Source organism: Oxyura jamaicensis, chromosome 1 (genome assembly GCF_011077185.1).
Source record: "Oxyura jamaicensis isolate SHBP4307 breed ruddy duck chromosome 1, BPBGC_Ojam_1.0, whole genome shotgun sequence".
NCBI lineage: Eukaryota > Metazoa > Chordata > Aves > Anseriformes > Anatidae > Oxyura > Oxyura jamaicensis.
Genome location: NC_048893.1, coordinates 44,724,029 through 44,746,416, shown reverse-complemented (window position 1 = coordinate 44,746,416; position 22,388 = coordinate 44,724,029). Strand labels below are relative to the sequence as shown.

Sequence of the window (22,388 nt, the reverse complement as noted above, 5' to 3'; positions counted from 1 at the left end):
TTAAACTCACTTTATCAAAGTGCTTAGTTTAACCATATGAAGGTTTAAAAAGAACTACTGCAAAACAGACACTAAATTACAATTAAAGTACATACTTTCAAATATATTACTTACCGCTGTGAAAATTGCCTTATGCCAACATGCCTACACATATCTAATTAAAATTCTGCCTTAATTAAGTACTTATATTTTATCTGTTTTCTGCCCTTGAGGAGGGAGGATATTAACAGCTTTGGAGGAAGACCACTTTGCCAAATCTGCAACCATATGGCAGCAAACAGAAAAGGGCCAGCCTAACAAGGCTTCGTTTGTTAAAAGAAAGTTGGACTTCTTTAGAGTGAAATGTTAGCTTTTACAGGCAGAAAGGTTTCCCTTTACTAGGGAAGATGAAGGCTTCATGTCTGAGTAGTGGCAGCGGAACAGACTGAAGAAAGAGAGGAAGCTGAGCATGTTGCTTCTTTGCAATTTCAATTACATTACAATTGTAGAGTGTTTAACGTAAACTCTTATTCCTCTTACTCAGATTTTCTGACTATGGCCCCACATGATTCCACCTTTTCCTAGTCTGCTGAAGTAATATCTGCTTTACTTTCACAGCCCATGCTCAAACTCACATCTCTCATAAATCTAAAGAGGAAAATTTCTTGCAATTTTCCCTATATTGAGAAGGAGGAGTCAATTGATAGAAGTAGCCATGGTCATATCAGTAGACAAGGCAAAACAAACAAAATAATTTTTAAATGATGAATTCTTACAACTTTAGTTCCAATATGAACTATCAGAGGAAGTACACCACAAAATGCATTCTAATACAGTTCATGATTTACTGTCAATGTGAGTCATTAAATCTGTACTGCATGACATAGAAACACGCATATGTAGCATGCAGAAGCAGTAGTCTTGTCTGTGGAAAGCCTGATGTAAATTGGGGTTGTAGAGTTTATTCTGAACACAGCACAGCCCACTACAACTCTGCTAGTTTCAAATGAGATAGGGCTTATGTGTAGTCAGCTCAGGCATACCTGTCTGTTCCAGAGTCCTTCTGGTGCCCTAGAAGTAGCCCTAGAAGAGCCAACTCATTGGTCTCTCTGAAGTCATAGACATGATATTACACACTTCTAGAGTAAATATTTGAGAAGTAGTCTCAGTGAGTAAAGTCTGGAGTCTTGATATTGATATTTAGACACAGATGTTGAATGAGATACTAGGATTATCACCAAGCAGAGAGTAAAGTACTGTTCTCCAAAAAAAAAGGGGGGTGGGGGGTGGGGCAGAAAATACACCTTGTGAAAACCAAACTTGCTAACTGTAATAAGAAATTTACTTCCTTCAGTTGTAAGAAAAAAGGTTTCCAGTATATTACACTCCAAGCCATGCAGATCAAGCGACTGAAGGATAATTCAGGAAAATACAACCTGTATTCCTCTAGCTGGAACAACGAGGGCACTCAAGGATAGGTACATGCTCATCTAAACAAAGGAAACCTGACTACAGTGGACTTGCATTGCATTTATGGACAGCAACCAAATAAGAACTATTTTTTTTATAAAATTGTCTATCAGCCTCCACATGCTAGAACGCATTTGACAGAAGTGGTTCTCTCAAAAGCCTAGCTCAGTCCTAAATTGTTTGTAGATTAATTCAATATGGAATGAGCTTTATTAATTATATTCCTTGTCTTTATTTTAATTGCTCTGACTTGAAAAAATTCTTACTTTAATCGTGATGATGATTTGATAGCCAGTAACCATGTTTAAAAAGCTTACCTCCACGGTAGAAAATTCCTTGATCATTCCCTTTCAAGTGACTTGCAAGAGTAAACTGAATCATGTATCTCTGAAAAGCTACTGGGCTCTAGCTAACACAGAAATACTGCTAAGCATGCCTTTTTTATTCTAGAAAAAAAATCTTTATAATTAGGCAAAGCAAATATGAAATTGAAGTGTTTCTTCTTTTTTACCAGAGAAGTGCAGATGGCTGATATTTAAACATATTAGCTTTTCTAAATCCTTTGCAAAATGTGTGTTACTGATCAGTGGAAGTATCTACTATGTTGGAAAAAGAAAAAAAAAAAAAAAAAAAAAGAAAGAAAAACACACAGCTGCTCTATTTATTAAACCCCACCTTATATTTCCCCTTATAATATTGTTCTATGGAGGAGATGGAGATTAATTTCAGACAGTTTTAGATATCTACATCTGAGGAGGTCCTTCAGGCTCCCTTTTTATATACTTCTAGTGCCATTTTCTATGCTTCAGACATTTAGATGATGAATATGATACTGAAAAAATGCTTGCTTATCTAACTCTGTGTAACTAGCTCAATTGTATTCAATGTAGTCTGCATGATGGAAGTCTAAATTTAGACACTAAGGATAAGATTAATCTGTTTAACCTAACTTATTTTCATAAAGCACATGGTTACTTAATTCACTTACAAGAAAAACATATGAGACAATGTCAAAAGCTTATCTGAAGTTAGAATACTGGGCATCTACTGTTCTTTCCTCACCTACAAAATCTGTTATCTGCTCATAACAGGGCATTAGACCGCTTTAATAATTATGCTCTTGAGAAATTCATGTTTGTTACTTATTTCACTGCTATTTTCTAGATACTTTAATAGTTCATCTGTTCAGCAAGTCTTCCATGAATTGAAAATAATTCCTTACATTCTCCTTCCTCTCCTCTTTTAAAGATAAAATTTATATCGTTGTCGTTTAGTCTGTTGGTAACTCCTCCATTCCCCAAGAATTATCTCAGGAAACAATAAATGGGTCTAAAATTATTTCACACTGTTATGAAACACAAAATGAAGTTCATAAAATCAATTTTAAGATACCTAACCTATAAAACCTATTCTTTCTTTATCTACAATTAAGGTTCTAGCCCTAGGATTAGCTGTGCATGCCATATGCTCACCAATGAGATTATTTTGCCTTCTCTGCACCCTCTATGAGCAGCTTATCCCTTCTTATGGTACCTCTTATGATGCCAAAGATTTCTTTTTTTTTTTTTTTTTTTTTTTTTTCCTTCTCCTTATTAATATCCCAATATAATTATATTACATCTTTATTTCTCTTGCTAGTTGCATCTCACTGAGTGCTTTGGCATTTCTGACTTGTCTGTTCATGCTTGCATTATTCTACTTGCATTATTCTACTATACTTAATAAATAGAGAAATCTTCCTCATTATTTCTAAGGTGAAAGAAAAGATGACAATTTAACCAAGCTGGTCGTTGAGACTTTTTTTCTTCACATTGGTGCAGCTTATACGTATGCCTCTAGTAGTGCTCTTTTGAAGAACCCACACATTTCAGAGAAACATAGAGTAGCAGTAGTCTTGTCTAATGTGTAACCTGGGCTATTGTCCTACATGGGTTACTTGCTAAACTCCACTTTCTTACAGGTGGCACCAAGAAACTTTTAAAGAGTTAGACAAGTCTTCAGACTCACCATCAGAGACAAAGTCTGCTATTAGAGGCATGATGTTAAGGGCTCAGCTGGAGTCTCCTGGTATGATAGTCACATAAGGTGGCAAAAGCATATTTCTATTTGCATGAATCCATTTAGTCCTGATGTTGCCCAACAATTCCCTTGATTATAAACTACTACCAGCTTTAAAAGGCAAAAAGGTGGTTCTGCTTTGTGCAAAGGGTCTGAGGCCCGGTGGAGGTTGAGGACCTTTCCCAGTTATAGCCATAGCTGCAGCTCTCACAACTGCAATCCAGATGGGTGTCAAGGAAAATGACTGCTCATGTGTTGGTCTCGTGTACAAATGCTGGTATCCTTGACCTTTCCTGATTTTGCTTGAACTGGAGCTAGAAATGGCCAGCCTCTAGTAGTAAAACCAGGCAAAATAGCATCAGCTATTACTAATTTGCTGAGAGTGCAAATATTGTCAGTTGAGCAGAAAGCATTGTAAGCCACTGTGTTCATAACAGTATTTAAAAAAAAAAAAAAGAAAAAGAAAAAAGAAAAGAAATCCCCACAACATATCTCCTACAAGGGATTTCATATGATTAGCTAAAGCAAAATGCAACCTAAAACTTTGCATCTATTTTCTTATGTAATGTTTTCAAATCACAGAATATCCCAAGTTGAAAGGGATGCACAAGGATCATTGAGGTCAACACCTGTGTGGTTTGGGTTCCAAGGGACCTTAAAGATCATCTAGTTCCAACACCCCTGCCATGGGCGGGAACACTTTCCACTAGACCAGGCTGTCCAAAGCCCCGTCCAGCCTTGCCTTGAACATTTTCAGGCAAATTTCCCTTTAACTTGCATCCTAGAGAATTATTTTTTTTTAAAATAAATTATCTAAATTTATTGACATCTACCTTCTTTAGACATGTTTTCCTGGGTAGCATGCCAATGTAATTTCTTTTCCAACAACTGCCATGATAACTAAATCTCCAATTACTATCAAGTTCTGTTGTTTCAGATATGTACCAAGAACCACCATATTCTTCTCTGCTTTCATGCATACCAACAGACATTCAACAGCTCTAAACTAATCCTATGTTAAAGATCTCAAAGCAAACATATGTTTAAAACACAAGCCAACGTTTCCTCTCTCCTTTCCCTTCCTCATCTTCCTGAAGAATTTATACCTTCTACATGACTGGACTTTTAATGTAGTATATATGACAGATTCTCTGCAATGCTAGCTTTGTCATAATCTTCAATTAATTCTTGTCTATTCCTCATTAATTCTTCCATTAATTCTTATCTGTTCCTCATTCTGCTTCTGTTAGTAAACTAACAGCTAAGATAGATGGCAAACTGACCCATGACTTTTCATCTAGTCACTTTTTTAATCCTGTTTTCAGTAATCCTATCTTTCTCAGGGGTTAGAGCAATGTCCAATTGGCTTTATTGTAGGATGAAGATTTTTTTCGTCACCACATTTCTTAATTTCATTTCTCTCAGAATATAATTCATGCAGTTATACTTAGGGTGTAGAATAAAGTGTAACTTGACTAAGAATGAAGAGGATAGACAATAATATATCTTGAATCTTCGACCATTTCATCCATTGTCAGAGAGACCTATAAAGGTCTTTGGTTTACTTAGAATAATACATGGCAGAATTATTAGGATCCAGGTAAATGTTTATCATATGATAGTGATCAATAGGATACTTTACAACTTGGTAAATTTGGGCTCCTGTGAAAAAACACACCAGCCATAATGTAAGTTCCAAGTGGTGTAGATGTCTCCACATCACTTATAGTAGAAGGTCACTAGCCAACATCATCTTATATTTCCTCTCAGCAAAGAAGACTTTATCGGCTATGGAGAAATGTTTTTTTCATGTGTTAAATCTCTAGTTAAGATTAGTTATTACTTGCTCCCTTGTCAGCACTCCTGGATTTGATTTCAGTTGCGAGCTACTCAGATGTGGAATGCTATCTGCCCTCAGAAGAAATCTGCAGTGAGCAGCCTCTCAGGTGTCAAGTTATTTTTCGAGTACCCGTACTGCCAACAAACTGAAAGCTCTGATTAATATTTTTTGCTTCCAGATACATGCTGTGGATGAAGTTCTCATGAAATACTCAGTCAGTGAGATTCCCTCCTTTCCCTGTCTCTCTATTTGCTTCTTAAGACATTCCTCTGAAAACTTAAATGAAGTTTTCCTATATTTCACCATTAGGAAAATACAGCTCAAATTTCCTGTAAATCCATTCAAGGATTTCATCGCAAGATGTCATCATTGTTTAATTTAAAATATAGCTATTGATTTATCAGTCTGTGATGTATTTCCTCTCAAATATAAATATACATATGTATTTTCTGAGTGTGATACTATGCAACACAAAGAGCTCTTCATACATACTAGATTAAGAATATTTGTACTTAAATTTAATTTATTTTTGTTTTCATTAATGGTTCATAATAACACCAAAGCACAGGACTAATTAAATTCTAAAATTAAGAACTGCATATCAAGCTACATTTGCTTTTCAGTATTATCAGAAATTTTACTGTTTGTTTAAAAATCTAGCTTGAAAAGTGAAGCTTCCTAAATATAATGCTCAATAATTTAGCTGTTTTTAGCTCTATGTGAAGAGAAATCTTTTTGACTTTTACAGTCTGAATATTAAATAATTCATTATTTTTAATTTCTACTTGCTAAATTTTTTTACACATATAGTCAAATAAAACTAACAAAACCTCTATATTTATATATAAATGGATAAAATTATTTCTGATTATTTGATCACACGGTACTTAATTTTTCTTCCTAAGCATAGACCAGTTCTTTATGTTTGGCTGTTATGCTTAGCACAGAGCTAGGAAGAAGATAAAAGGTGAATTACAAGTTCTGAGATGGAATTTAGGTTCTTAGCATTACAACACTTGGACAGATAAAACCCTAAGTAAAGTGCACTGGGATCCAGACAATGCCAACGTCTGAATGTTGGCAGAGGCAGGAGCTATGAGAAACAATGAGGCACCTGAGACACTTTTTGCCAATAAAATATATTTTATATAGGAGGAGCATGAGAAGAATTACTGCAGAACACTTCAAACCAACTCATTCATTAGGGCCAAAGATGTTACCAGTAAGAAAGACAAGATTGTCTTGTGCTAGTTAGCAAGTATTAATTAATACAAGCTAAAAACATTAGTCAAGTAAAATATGTTATTAGATATATACATATCACTATTAAGTGATAAACTGAGTATTAAGGCTCAGTTTGAGTGGTTACCCCAGTCTGCTGTGTGAAAGAAGCACTCCTTATTTTCTGCTATATAACTATACTACTTTGTTTATACAAAACAAGAATGTTCTTTAAGTATAGAATTTTAGATATAATGCATTTTATAATTAATTATTTATGTTATTACATTATAATTTATGATTATATATTTTATAATGCATTTAATGTTGTGTTATATCAAATATATTGATATTATTACAAATCAAATATTTGATATCATAATATTATAACAGTTTCTATTGCTTGCTGCCTGAGCTGGGTTTGACTGAATCTGGAAAGGCATAAAGGAATGAAAACTGGAAATCATACATGTAAAGCTTAATATAGCTAGCTCTGTATCAGAAATAAATGTTTTTATTACAGTTTGCATGTACAGCAAAATTGATTAAATTGATTAAATTTACAGAAATGTAGTTTTCTTTTGATTCATAGTACATAGCTTGATTCCTTCATTAAGAACAAAATCAGATTACCATTCTAAACAAGCTGAAGACCATTAGGAGATGACAGAAAGGAAAAAAAAAAAATGTTAGTTTGCAGGCAGCTGCACACTGAATAGAAAAGTTGTGACTTAAGAGTCCCTTCTGGAAAAAGAAGAGCAATGAAAAGAGTGGATCTCCTTCCAGTTGAAAGAACTGAAGAATCAAATGTCATGTTTGAATGCCAAGAAAAATAAAGCATACAGAAGAAGTCACAAAATGCCTAATGGCAAATGTTGCTGAGAGATTCTTTTTGATCTTACATGAAAAACAAAACAAAACAAAACAAAAATAACTGTGGCCAGTCAAAGGAAGGGTTGGAGTAGTGCTTGCATATCATAGAATTATAGAATCATAGAATCATTCAGGTTGGAAAAAACCTTTTCAGATTATCTGGTCCAACCTTTAACCTAGTACTGACAAGTCTACCACTAAATCATGCTACTAAGTTCTACAGCTACATGCTTCTTGAAGACCTCTAGGGCTGGTGACTCACTAAGTTATGCAAACTCGAATACTCATACTGTAGCTTTTGTCTCCTTTTCACAGCTCTTACTTGTTGCACAATTTAATAGAGGCCTGATTTTATGTGGTGCCTGTGCACTATCATGATAAAAAATAATAAGAAGCAAATCCTGAATTTCTTATATCTTCAGAAATTACTGTCTCATAACCTAAAGTTTCTCTGTGAATAATTCTCTATACCGACACTGCAAGTTGCAGAAAGAAAAAAAAAAAGCCTGCCACAACAACATGCCTAGCAGTTTTCATTGCATTACTCCCTACTTTTTTTCCAAAACAAAATCTGAATCTGCTTGTTTGATCTGCAATCATATTTGCATTCAAATCAATCATTTTCTCATTTTCCTAGATTCCCTTGTTATTGTCCAGATAATGTTAAAATAGCCGTGTCAACTCTATTTAATTGATAAGAGTTTCAAGCCATGCAGATATAATTCTCTATGAAATGAATGGTTGTTAAAATACTTTAAAAAAAAATCTTAAGTGATAAGGTACATAGTCTCTTGCTTGATGCATAAACACATATAATTGTATGGAATTGCTAACAGGAATATGCTAGTAGAGGTGAGCTTAAATAACTATGCCTCCAGACCAAATTATTCAGTCATGCCAGTCAGTTTTCTTTCTACCGGTTAGGAAAAAGACACAATAAAATACTTCCAAAATTCTTATCAGTACAGTTGCACAGAGTTATGCTAACACACCAATAAGCTAGTCATGACTAGAGTTCTTAGAGTTCACCATGGGAGAGAAGGTTTGCAAATTTTCCCATCATTGCTAACACCATTCACAGGCTGTCAGCAAAATTTTCAGTACTGTGCCAAATATTTGCTCAAAACTGCATTAGACAATATAATGCTTTAAAAAGTGTCGGTAGCTATTGGACTATATATACATTGAGTGTCCTACCATTTCAAACAAAAATTCAGCTGAAAAAGATTGGAAAATAGCCATAGTAGAAGGGCTTCGTTACGAAGTATTTTTCTGTTAAGATTTCAAAACAACATTAATGATTCCAAATTGCTATTTAAAGTAACAGCTCCAGGATACTGAGCCTAACGCTTCTCTAAAAGTAAGCAAGATTGATTCTGTTCATGGTTATTCAAATACGTACAAATGATTTCAAAACAATGGTTTACTTCACAATATATATCTATGGTTTCCTTATAGCCAGCTAAGGCACAATTAAACAAGAGTTTAAGCTGGTTTTCCTTACTTGTAGCGTGATCATTCATTTCCCCCAGACCAGTATTAATTCCAGCATCTATGGAACTCATGATTTTATCAATCTACAAAAAAAAAAAAAAAAAGAAAAAGAAAAAAAAAAGAAGAAGAGTGAAAACAATTGATGATTGTTATATTTAGTTTTTCATGCATTAAATTCTAGAATATTTACTTTCATTAAGAAAACAACAGTATAATCAAGACTGCAAAAGGCAAAAATCAAATGGTGACAACCAACTTATCCACTTTGATTTTTATTTTACCACATATTTGTACACATCAAAATCTAAACCTTGAACGTAATGTTTCTTTTCCTACTGCATAGCTCCTGTCATACCAATGATTATGGTCATCTAGTTATATCTCAGTCTTTGAAATTACTTTATGACATTTCGGTATATGGATACAAAGGAGAAAATTGCATGTATTAAAGTATACGACAGAATGGATTTTAATTATATAGGATAATTTTATTTGGTGATAGCTGTGAACCACACGAATGTGATTTAAGTAATATTAATGCATAATAATATTTATTATTATTATTATATATTTTTTTTGTTATAAAGTACTAAATCAATTGTTCATTTAAGATTTCCAGAGAACTTCCTAGCTCCCTTTTTTCTGTCTGCTCCAAGGACCCTTGATAGGTATGAAACATAGCTGTGCCCACATATACCACTTGTGAAACAGAGCTACATTCATGCCAAAGCTCATTTGCAAATTACATTGTACTTACTATGTCAGAACTTTTATACCTACTATTTTTTCCATATGAACAGCACACACACACATACAAAAAGTGAATGAAAAGACTGGTGTTGCTAAGGCAGACACAGGGAACCAAGTTTTACAGAGCTTAATATTAGGACTACTCGGAAAGCTGACTCCTTATTTAATACTATATATTTGTCACTAGTGACAGGAGAAAATCTAGACAATTTAGAATTCATACATACTTTTTTTGATAAACTACATTTTTCTTACCCTTAAGAACAACCAAACCTTCTGAAAAGACAAACTGACTAGTTTCAGGATTTCAATATATGTAAGTTAATGGATCAAAACCTGATCCTAAGTACCTTTCCACAGAGAAAGTATCTCCTTTACAACAAAAACTACCTTCATATGTCCTATCGAACCAGACATTTAAATGAGCTGGATAGATTTTCCCAGAAAAGTAAACAATCACACAAACAAACTCTCTGCTTTTCTGAAATAAAATGGCACTCTGGAGATGTATATAGAGCCCCATGACAGTCATTTTAAAGAGAAATGCTTGTTTCTCTATAATAGCAGTAAAGATATAAACATTTTGCATTCTTAATTTACCTCAGTAAAATGGGAACTTTCATGTCTATGAAGAATTGCTTACTTTCTTGGAATGTAGTATAGTAGAAAGAAAAAAATAAATTAGAAGAAAGATGTATAAAACTTAATTTAAATCAAGCTCTAAAACTAAAATAAAGAATTTTGTATGAGCAAGCACGTGTACTATCAATTCAGCATGGAAAATTCTTTTTATATTTCTGAATTCATTGTAGCTACACAAGGGTATTCCCATTTCATACAAGAACCAAGGCACAATATATGTGCCAAGTATTGGGTACACAGGCTACACACCAGTTAGAGGATACATTATATGTAGAGGGTTTTGGAATGCATAATCAACCTAAAATCTTAGACTCTCCATTTCTGCCATCATCTTTCTTCTCTTGGGAGGCATTGCTGTGATTGGAAATAATTAGCAAACATATAAATAATGGGCATAGCCACAATACTTTTACCAATTTTAATAGTGTCAGTGGTGAGGGGTTTAGTAGAAAATAATTTAAATGTCGCAACAAATTATAGCATTACCTCATTCACTGTGGAAACAATAGATTTCATTGAACATCTAGCACTTTGAACAAAAATGCATTGCATTTTGTGCCAGCTGTCGAACTACCATGCATTAGACTATGATACACTCTCAGGATTTGTAATGTGGAATTTCACTTTTTATTTCATCTCTGAAATGGAAAAAATAACAGCTTTTTCACAATACCATATATTTGCTTGTTCTTAAAAATGATCAAAACTTACTTCTTCCCATTCTGATGTGAAGGAAGGTGTTCTTTCAGAATTTCCTTTAGAGCACTGTTGATTTGGTGTGGGTTCACTCCAGTTGCTTCTTGCTTTTTTGTCACTTGGAGGATGAGTGATAAGATTAGAATCAGATTTTGAAACATTTTTGTACAAATGCATTTCAAGCAACGTCTTTGGTAAAGATCGTATTCTCCCAAGTGTGCATGCTCGCTCAACAAATCCTCCAGCAGTAATAACCCACTGTTCACTTATCCTTGTTGATGTGCCAACCAGTGTATGGTTTTCCACTGGCTTAGTTTTAGTATGAAATATGGTTCTGTTTACAACCTGTGGCTTTTTTTTCTTAACAGGAGGATCAGGGTTGTTTTCTTTCTGTAGCTGTATCTGCAGCACTGTGCTCTTGTTCAAAATGTTTTTCTCCAGTGGACTACTGCACTGGTTTGGTTTGCTGTACAGCTGGAGTGGGTTATCTGGTGGTTCACATGCAGGTGATGATCCATGAAGTAAACCTGCAAACTGCTCAGCAGGGTGTCCTTCAGGAAGCTCACTTTCAGTAGATGACTCTCCATGGCAAAAATGCTCTGAAATGAGAGAGTAACTTGTAAAAAAAATGGGTGATAAAATACTGTAAACAATAAAAACCTTACTCTCTGCAAAATGTTTTTTGTATGCTGCTTGGTTCTTTTTTATGTACAGAAAAAATATACTTATGACATGAATTGATTTATTATTCTCTAAAAAAACAATTCTCTTCTTGAACTTGACAAATTTAACCTGAATGGTTGGAAAAAAAAAAAAAACCTACACATAAATTCCAGGAAAAAGTAAATTTATAAAACAAAATAGGTTTTTGCTATTCTATTAATTTGATAGCGTCTCTTTTAATTTAGTACTGAGCTGAATTGTATACAAATTATAAAATTATACAACTTTGTAAAATGAATTAGCTAGTTACTTTATAGGTATTAAAACACATGAAGAACCTGTATTGTCAGGAGCATTGTTAATAATATTTCTTTTTATAGTCATTATAATAATAGTGAATTTACACTATTATGCCTTTTAACTGACAGTCTCTAAAGAATAGATCTGAGTGTTGTTTTTATTTCTGGGAACTTGCAAGAATAGTTTCAGAATTTGTAAAATAATAGGAAATCAAGTCTTTTCTTAAGAACTGAAACAAGTTTTATAGGCAATTTAGCATAAAAAAAAGGAACTGCAGAAAAATGTACTTCTTGACACAATTCTTAGTGGATTATTAAAAATGTATAGCTCTTTTTTATGCCTGTTCCTGTAAGGATCAGGAAAAAAGAAAAAGACCTTTTTTCTATCTGTACCTTTTTCTAACTTCTTCTAACTTACCATTTAAAGTGTTCCTATTGATCACATCACTCTATCTACATGGCATTAAGTTAGTGCATTCTATTCAGAATAACTGTGACCCCAATAACAGTTGCATCTCAATAACTACTTCATGAAAGATAAATACATGTATCTTATTCCTGTTAGAAGTCTGTGTACATATGTAGACTCTTAACTGTAGGACTGTACGCACACCAAGAGCCACCAGAAGGAAGCAAACATAGTATCATGTCATAATTTGCAAAGAAATTGGGCAGTTTCCTGCTATTTGCTAAAATATCTGTTGTAAAATATATATATATATATCTCTCAAAATATCACTTCTAAAATAAGGCAGTATTTGATATACATGTAGTAGGAAAAATATTTTGGTGTGTACTTCAAATCCCCATCAGTTCTTCTACTAGTCAGCAGCTTGAAAATTTAAAATTGCATGTTTCTGGCATTTGTTAAGCTATCATTATAAAATTCTAATTCAAGATTAGGAGTGTAACCTAAGAAAATCTACTTTTTTCATTGGGAAAAAAAAAAAAAAAAAGACTAAAATACATACTTCAGACATTTTGCAACTAAAAAGATAATGACTGCTATATTGAAAGGTTGAATATGGAACATGACAGAGTTTAAGGAATTAATAACTCCAGAAAAGTTGGTGTAGGGGCAAAAACATGAGAAAGAGAGGACATGGAATATTCTTACTTTCTTTGATTTCTGAAAGAAGCTGAATTAATTGTAAGACTGACATTTTGCAGGTGAACTTAGCATGAAAAATAAATGATGTAAATAATGATTGACCTTGGTGTTCTTCACTTCCATAAAATTTTCTGTAGCTGGGATTCAGCTCCAGATTAAATCATTTATTTTTAGATATCTGAAAGGGTAATAAGCATATCCCACCGTAGTTAGAGATCATTTTGATAAAGTCAATGCATGTTAGAGAGAGATGCCACACACCATATGTTGTGGCTAGTCAGCTGAATTACCCTCTGTACTCCATTATCTGTATTGACTAGACTGCCAATGACTATAATGGGAGATGGCATGCAGTCTGCGTTCAGATACCTACATAATTACAAACTGAATCTATTCCACTGTTCCAGAAACAAGTCTTACAACTTAACTTTCCATTGAATTCACTTAAAAGATAAATGTGTTTGTCAAGATAGAGAAAAGAGTAAGAGTAAATCAGAAAAAAAAAAAAAAAAAAAAAAAGGAAAAAGAAAAGAAAAGATTAAAGACACCTGGATTGCAAGGCTTTCACTAATACCTATGTCATTTTTGCTACATCTATACCAAATAAAAATAACCAAGCAATATTCTTAGGATCTAAAGGAATTACTTGTCTCATATCCTACATACTCTACTCAAGACGGTTGGCACATCCAGTTACTGGGAATGGTCTCTTGCCTCTGCTAAAACTTGAGCAATGTCTGGGCACTGTCTAGTTAGGTACTGCTTGGTATCCATTGGTCATTGGGTAAACCTTGCCAAAATCCACATAACAGTTTATCAGTACAGACTCCAAGCACCATCTCATACCATGATTTTGTTCACTTTACTACTATAGACAAAAGCTATTCTTTCTGAGAACTCCCATTCTTCTGTGGTCATTAACTTTATTTAGTCACAACTAAAAAGCATATCTCACTTCTTTTTAGCAGTGATTCTGTGACACCATACCAAAACATTATTTTCAGTTATTTTGTTAGTTGAAGTGGCAGAATTTTGCAATGGATGGAAAGATTCTAAGTATATTGTATATCTTTTCAACTTGATCTGTTAGTACAGTTACTGTATTGTATACGTAAGCATATGTATTCTATCCTACCTGTTATTTTCACCTTTTAAACAAGACATAAAGATGTAAAACACTTTATGGAAGGTAGGGAAGATGAAAACAAAGGTTGCCTGTACAACATGTAGTTTTCTGTGTTAACATTGTATTTCACTTTTTATATGATCACCTACTATTGTTCCAAAAAAAACTTGCCTGTTTCATTTACTGTTCACAATTAAGTTTGCTTAGTGGAGAATCTTTTCAACATATTATATTCTCCCTGTTCAGAAAGAGTAGTACTATTACCTATATACCATTGTATAGAAATCCTTCTTTGAATGTCAAGTAAGTCAGCACCTCCTGAGACTTTTGTATGATGCCCATTATCTCTGTGGTTCACACATTATCTTTACAACTTTAGTCTATAATGTGATAACATCCTAATCTGATAAATGTGAGATAAGGCACAGAGAGTCCACAAATTTGGGGCATCCAATCTGATATTCTTTGAGATTTGCTTTGTTCAGAGTATTCAACATATAACACACAATATTATTGACTTAGTAGTTCTGTGATTCAAAGCCCTAGTCTCAAATTCAGCATTCAAAAAATAAGGAACATTGTTAATAACTACTTGGATAAAGTTTGGTCTGTCTTGACGAGCAAAACAAAAGGTCTGTCAGAGATAGAATTTTCTCTGTGCAGTATTCAGCTGCCTCAGCTGTCATTTATTTTCTTTGATACCTTTTGATTTAACTGAGAATTTTTTTAATTATATTACAAAGGAAGCAAAGATGTCATAGGTATGCCTGCTTCACCCTGATTTTAAGCAATGCAGACCAAATCTATACTGGGCAATAAAAAAGACGGGTTGTCAAGAAAATATAGTATGCAGTTATGATAAAGGTTAAGAGGCATGCTGCATGCATGCAGCACCACAGTCCTAGAACAGATTATCCAGACAGGTGGTGTCTCCATCTGTGGAGGTTTTCAAGACTAGGCTATGAAAGACCATGTCTGATCTGATGATCAAAACAGGGTGCTGGACTAGAGGACCTCAGAGGTCCTTTCCAATCAACACTTCCATGACCAAAGTAATTCTAAATATTCTGACTTTTAAATTCGTAACTGTTAAGCCTTTTTTTTTTTTTTTTTAATACAGTTTGATATTATTATTTAGTTTCCTACTGCAGCTAATGATTATTATGAATAAGAATACAGAGCTGAACTATACCACTACTCTAAGCAGTATAGTAGCATAACATTCATTGTAATGTTCTAAATAAATCATGTAATGTTCTAAAGGAGGAAAAAAAAATCCCTGCAATAGATAATCACAAAATAATTTGCTAGATTTTTTTTTTTTCTACAAGGCTGTATTTATTGTTTTAATACCTGAAACATGAGATACGAAAAATCCTCTTCAAACTGCTATATCTAAAACCGCAGCTACATGTCTTCATTGCCTGTGTGAATGTGCTACCAAGATCTCAATCTCGAGAACTTAAAGTAAGAAAAACACTAAACAAGATAACATAATCCTTCTATAACTTTGCTACAGTAGGCAAATGTACTTAAATAAAATAAAATCTTTACTTAGCTTTAATAATTACCAATTCCTAATACTGGTGTCTTTTTACTGCTGAATATTTATGCCATAAATTTTAAGACACCAAACTGATACCAAAACCAGTATTTATTCTGAAACTTATTAGTCATATATAAAATGTGATGTTTTGTGTATTTTTTCCTGTCTTTTTTTTCAAACATATTAAAACTATTTTTTCTTTTGAACTATTCATTGAAAAGATCCTTTCAATAAGTTGTCTATACTGATGATCCATGTCCTGTGTGGTTAGAATTAATCTTAAATCTGCTGATACATTTCATAAATCAGGACTGTCCATTGCTAAGATGTTCTATCCCCTAATTGATCATATGTTTTTGAACCTTTTCATTAGATTTATTTTTTTTTAACCAACTCAGCTGGCACTAAGAATATTGTACAAAATTATATTACTGAGTTCACTGAGTATAGATGTATGTGAGTTATGATAATAGTTTTGTTTTTTCATAGTCTCTTGCATAAATCATCTGAGAATGGACTTTTAGAAAGAGCATGGGATACCATACAGAAAGAATAGATGTAGAAGGTAAAGCTCTTGGATCAAATCCTGATCGAGAGAAGATTTCTATTATAAACTCTTTTATTTCTTTTTGTATGGATGTTTATTTTTGTAAGATCTTGCTTCCTCATCAGATGCTGCTTGTCTTCCCTCCTTACCTTTTTACTTGTAAATATTATCTTAAATACCAATATATAAATAGATCCCTAGTGTCATTACAAGTGCACCCACAGCTTTCCCATTTGTTATGAAAATCACTGTGATACTGCCATATCTGTGTTGCATGGAATACATTTACATTTGGAACAAATAATTCAGTTCTGTCATAATCTCAAAGCCACAGATAAGTATTGCTATTATCACCAGTTTATATACAACCAAACTGGCATTTAGGCAGCAGATTGCAATTCAATCAGCTATTTATTTACACACTGGTGCACCCCAGCACAGTTGTTTGTGGTACATACATAGATCTCTGTGGAATACCATTTCTCACTTTATTTTTTAGAAATTTTGCAATTATGTAAACTTAGAAATCAGCTTATTCACATTTGTATCTCAAGAGATTCCATGTTTAAAATGGAAATACATTCAGCAGAATAATAGTTATTAATAATAGTAATGAAAAGAGCTGTAATAGATAAATTATAACGACAGAGTTACATCTTTAACAGGCACTGCGGTTGCCATGGCACAAGTTTCTAATGTAAAATAAAAATCCATTAGAAATTTGTTCTATAGCTATGGTAACAACTGTATTGTGACACCTGCACTACTAATATATTCATATTCTGTTTTCATTTGATCCAGAAAGATGTTTTTAGCAGCATACTCTGCACATGTGTAATATCAGTCCAAAAATTTACTCTCAACTCTGTTTTCCACAGAGTTGATTGATAAAACTAACAGTCACACCTGAATAATATTTGGAGAGTACCCTCTCATCAATTCCTACCACTTAGGTAAGCTGGAACCATTTGAAACAGAAGGATGGTAAGCAAAGTCATCTTATTTTCATGGTAAAAATTGCTTTGGACACACTAGAATACCTTCACTAGTGATATTGGTTGTATTATCAAAGTGATCATAATAACGGGATGATCAACAAGAAAACATTTAAGATAGAAGATTCAAAGTATTTAAAAATTGAAGTAGCAATATTCAGTATGTCATTAGTTCACCCAGCAAACCACATGGTGCTCTGACCAAGATCCAGATCTTTGATGTCAGTGTGTTGTCTGCAGATATCTTTGATGAGGAACTGCAATGTTTCCTCACTCTAGGAAATGTTATAGCAAGGTACCATGGACCTGTGTGGGAGACATAACAGCATGATTACTAAACAACTAATGAAGAATGTTGGCTTCTACTGTCAACAGCTACAGCACAGAAAAGGAGCAACAGTGTCCAGCCAGATTGCTGCTTCTCCTTCTGCTTCCTTCTAAATGTAATGATACCACCAGGAGGTGGTTTGCAAGGTTGGTGTCAGTGGTTTCCAGGCTCTGTGCCCAGGTTCCAATACTACCAGCCTTTCAAAGCCATGTAGTTGCTTAGTAATCACACACAAACACACACACACACACAGACACAAAATCTGTGTGGATTACGTGTTTGCTCTTAGTAACTTCACAACTGCCAAATCAATCATTTAATGTACCTGTCTTGACTGTGGACTGAAGGATTCTATGGCCTATTGCTACCTACATTCTTGATAGTTTCACTGTCCATGTTTTACTAATTCATTTTACAGAGACCCATAAGGAACTACAGGGGATAAGAAAGATTTTTGGTTAAAGACAGTTCCATAAGGAGTTTTCTGAACACTGCTTGCCAGCCCCTAATGAAGAGAAAAGCTTTCAGTAAGGAAGGATATTAGCTGGTAATTACTGCTAATTCTAAGCACATTATAATATCCAAATAAAGTTATTGCAAAAAAATATCAGAAACAGGAGTGTAATCTGGTGCAAATAAGAGCTATTTTTTACTTTTGTAGAGACGTATTCACTCTGTTTTCAGGATTTATTTTTGATACTCATATGTACTCATTCTGTATTTGGGGGGGGGCAGAAATGTAATTTTTACATAGATCACACAGGGTTAATCTTTAACTGCAAAATTCAGCCTAGACAAAAAATGCAGAGCTACACTGCCACCTCCATAATGCTGTTTCCATGAGACTTTCTTTCTATGTGACTATATAAGGCATGGTTCCTAGACGTTTTAATGACAGACAGCTGTTCATGAACTATTACATTTTACAGCACAAGAATCTGCCATATACCTGCTCCTTAAAATAAGAATTATACAGAAAACTAACATATGTTAACAGGTTAATTTAACGCACATGAACTAATGTTCAACATCCCCCAGGTAATACAGTGGACTATTTCAACACCCAGGTTCAAGCTAAAATTCTATTAGAATATCTCAACTCTGCCATGCAGAAATATATATATATGTGTGTGTGTGTAAAATAAAAAATACATCAGTAATTCTTTGTAATACTCAAGCAATCTTTCTGCAAAATGAATGGAAATTGATGCAAAATGTAATTTTGCAGAAAGCTCACATATAACTGCATTGAGAAATTCTGTGGTAATCTTTTCTTCTTGCAGGAGAAAGCTAGCAGTTGAGTGGGATGTGGCAGTGCTCATAAAGTACATGTTAATCTGATAATGTAGTACAGCAGTAGATGAGGAAAATTTGGTGACACCTAATAACCAAAATCTGTGCAAACCAAAATGAGTATGACAGATGAGCTCCTGAAACCAAATCCGTTTCTTGAAGACTTTAATGAAATCTAGTTAATTGTTCCACTCCTGATATTTTACACATCATGTACGAAGAAGGAATGAATGGCAAAGTAAATCCTCCACCAGCTAGGAACAAAACTTAGTAATTGTTAAGGCAAAAAAAATGGAAAAAAAATATGGATTTTTAAAGTACTGTTTCAACACTTCTACTTGGAAAGAAGGATTATCCTAAGTAACTTTACAATTTCCCCAAACATAAGAAAAAAATCAGAAAGAAAAGAAAATATATGTTCTGGCATTTGCACTGGTGATATACTTCTGTCATCCCTAACATAGCTAAAGCATCTATTTCTGATCTGAGTAATATTTTTAAGATACTTAGCATGGGATACAAGATAGTTTGCTTCTCCTCTCCTCTGCTGTCCTCTCCTCTCCTGTATTTTTTTTCTGTTAGGTAGTATAAACAAAGCTGTAATGACAAAAAGTGTCTAAGTCACAGAGTCCTAGATGTATACATGCATAATCATAGAAAATTACATCCAAAACTGCAAAGTTTTCCAATTCTTGGTGGAATATAAATTCCCTTGAGAAGTATTTACACAATATAAATGATCTTAATAAAATAAAATAAATAACCTTGACTTGGTGCTAGGCAACCTGCTCTAGATGGTCCTGCTTGAGCGGAGGTTGGACCAGATGGCCTTCAGAGGGCCCTTCCAACCTGTGATTCTGTGAACCTAAACAATTATGTGCAAATTAATTTAGCTAAGAATATTTATTTTCTAGACAGTGTGAGAATCTCTAAAATACGTTTAATTTTCACAGATAACTACTCAGCTCAGGACATTTTGGAAACATACGTGCACTTGGAACACAGAATTAACCTGATATGAATTGATTGTCACTCTTAGGAGAGTCAATGTGTAGTTTTATTAAGCTGCTGGAATGCAGAAAAGCACTAGATCAATTCCAGATTTAGTTATAGGGAAAGCAAGTATTAGACAATAGTTGAAACACAGAAGAGCAATGAATAAACCTGAAAGACAGCAACTTTCAGGCTCCATCATAAATGTCACTTTATTAAGCTTTCTTACTAGCACAGAACAAAAAGCACCTAAAGAGCTAACAGGGCCAGTTGAATATAGGCAAGAGAAATTATTAATCTGCAGCTGTTTTAGGCAAAGTTTCCAAAACAGCCTCTTTCAGACTATTTGCATGAGTATTTGGGTTAACTGTATATTACCAAAACATACAGAAGTTTTCTCCTTGTCTTTAAATAGCAGATACAGGTAAGAAAAAATATTTGAAAACTTTCTTTTTTTTTTTTTTTTTTTTTTTTTTTTTTTCTCCTTGGTGTACTTACATTAATAACAAATATGATTATTAAAAACTGCATGAATCATTCTAACTAGTTGCTGGTCACAAGCTCCCACAGAGACATTTTCTTGATATTTCCAAATATAGGTCAGTTCTCTTGGTTAGAAACAGAGGTACTGCCATCCATGTTTCTGATCTACAGAGTTGTATGCAGAGGGGCACAACTTAAACCCCCACTTACATAACTGGTTGAAAAGACATGAAATGCAAGTGCTACTCATAGAAATCTGAATGATTAATCTTCATTCAGGAGCATGTGAAAGTTAGAGCACAGAACATTAGGGAATAGCTGTGGCAACAGAAAACATTGCCACTTACTCTTTAGTCAAAAGGTTTAACTCCAACAGCACCCTTGCCAGAGAAATTAGTAAGAATGGTCCCTAAAAGTAAGGCAAATCAACTGCGTCAAATTAGGTAATTAACTGGTTCTTATCTATGGTGCTGGAAGAAATAAATGCTTCGATATACACTATACGTTCACCAGGTCCCTAAACTGGAAATATCTCAAGGAGGACAGGCCAGGAATGTTACTATTCCTTCATTCAGCTCTGATTTACTAATATGTCACTCAGTATGAGGAAGACTAATTAACAGACATAAGTAAGTACAGTCACCTGTGACCTTAGGGCTGAGTCAAGACAGATCTGATTGTTCCTTTCATACTGTATATTTCTGCTTTTTTAAGCAAATGTGTCTACATCTCACCTGAGAAACACTTTTGGTAGAGCTCCATCATTAATGTGCCATTTCTGGTGTTCGAGGAACTTTCATTGACCTAGTTTGCCATCACCATAGAACCAAAGCACTAGCAACCACTACGTGTGGTTTACATGTAGGAAACAGCAAAAAAGTATCATACTCCTCCTGTACTTGGAAAAGTTTCTGCCAGCAGCTTGATGAAGAGGAAATCAGATCACTATGATCATTTTTTGTAAATACTTAGATGGGCAGAATAAACAGGGGGAAGTCCCTTGCAAATGTCAAGTGATCCAATTTTTGAACATATACCTCTTGCAGACAGAGCTGTGAATTCTATCTTGGTTCACCAATCTCATAGCTAGGGGTTATCATTTTCAAATGGAAACAACAGATGAAACTGAGAAAGACCTTTAGAATAGTTTTTGCTTCTTGCTGTAACAGATTCTCGAGAGGACTCTGACAAAGGACAGTGAATTGCAACTAGGAAAGCTCCAAAATTGCATAGAATAATCCATATTTATAAACACCAATATTCAACAGTCTAAAGTGATAGCATTTTAAAGGACAAATGCATTTCTAAGATAGAACGGATAGAGGAGATGCAAAAAGATAGTACAGGTTTCCTAAAAGCTTTGTACAGTCATATCTGCTATTCAGACAGGCTTCTGTGAACTCAATGTTTTTATGAATGCAGAGAAAGGATTATAGGAACTCCATCATTTATTTTATTAATTTTTAGAAAAATCTCTTCAAAATCTTTGTAGAATGAAACAACAGTTAGAACAGTCACTTGAAACAACTTGGTAAGATCACAAAGATGAGGGAAGCTGAGAATGTAAATGACAGAGGTGAATTTATTTTTATTTTTATTTTCATTAGATGGGATTTCATTAATCTGTTGGACCTTCTTGGACCTATCATTTTGCTCATAAACCAGTGGATCATTAGGACCTTTCTTCAATGGGATTTCCATAGGTGATAACTGAAAAAATTGTACTGAAAACAATGACATTCTGACAATGAAGTTCTGCTCATGGCAATCCACTCACTTTTCTGCTGGCCACAATATAGTCTTGTGTGTATTTAATATTGCCTGTCAAGGTATCTGAGCCACTATTTTCCCTTTAGGTGTAACAGTTCCCGTCTATTCAGTTTCTAGTCACTGTGGTCAGTCAGGTGGTAGATAGTTCACATTTGTGGTATGGTTCCAAACTGTAAGGTTTGTGTGGTTACAGTGAAAGAACATACTATAT

At 34.0% G+C, this 22,388-nt stretch overlaps 1 protein-coding gene across 8 annotated transcripts in view; it reads right to left on the bottom strand.

The window, feature by feature from the left end:
- Positions 1-22,388, bottom strand: part of ANKS1B (ankyrin repeat and sterile alpha motif domain containing 1B) — a 444,131-nt gene that overhangs the window by 217,031 nt on the left and 204,712 nt on the right. For all 8 annotated transcript variants that reach the window (XM_035336443.1, XM_035336434.1, XM_035336452.1 and 5 more), the window contains 2 exons: positions 11,039-11,622; positions 8,946-9,018 (listed from right to left, as the gene is read on the bottom strand). In XM_035336443.1, coding sequence (XP_035192334.1) covers positions 8,946-9,018; positions 11,039-11,622 — 657 coding nt within the window. The remainder of the gene's footprint in view (positions 1-8,945; positions 9,019-11,038; positions 11,623-22,388) is intronic.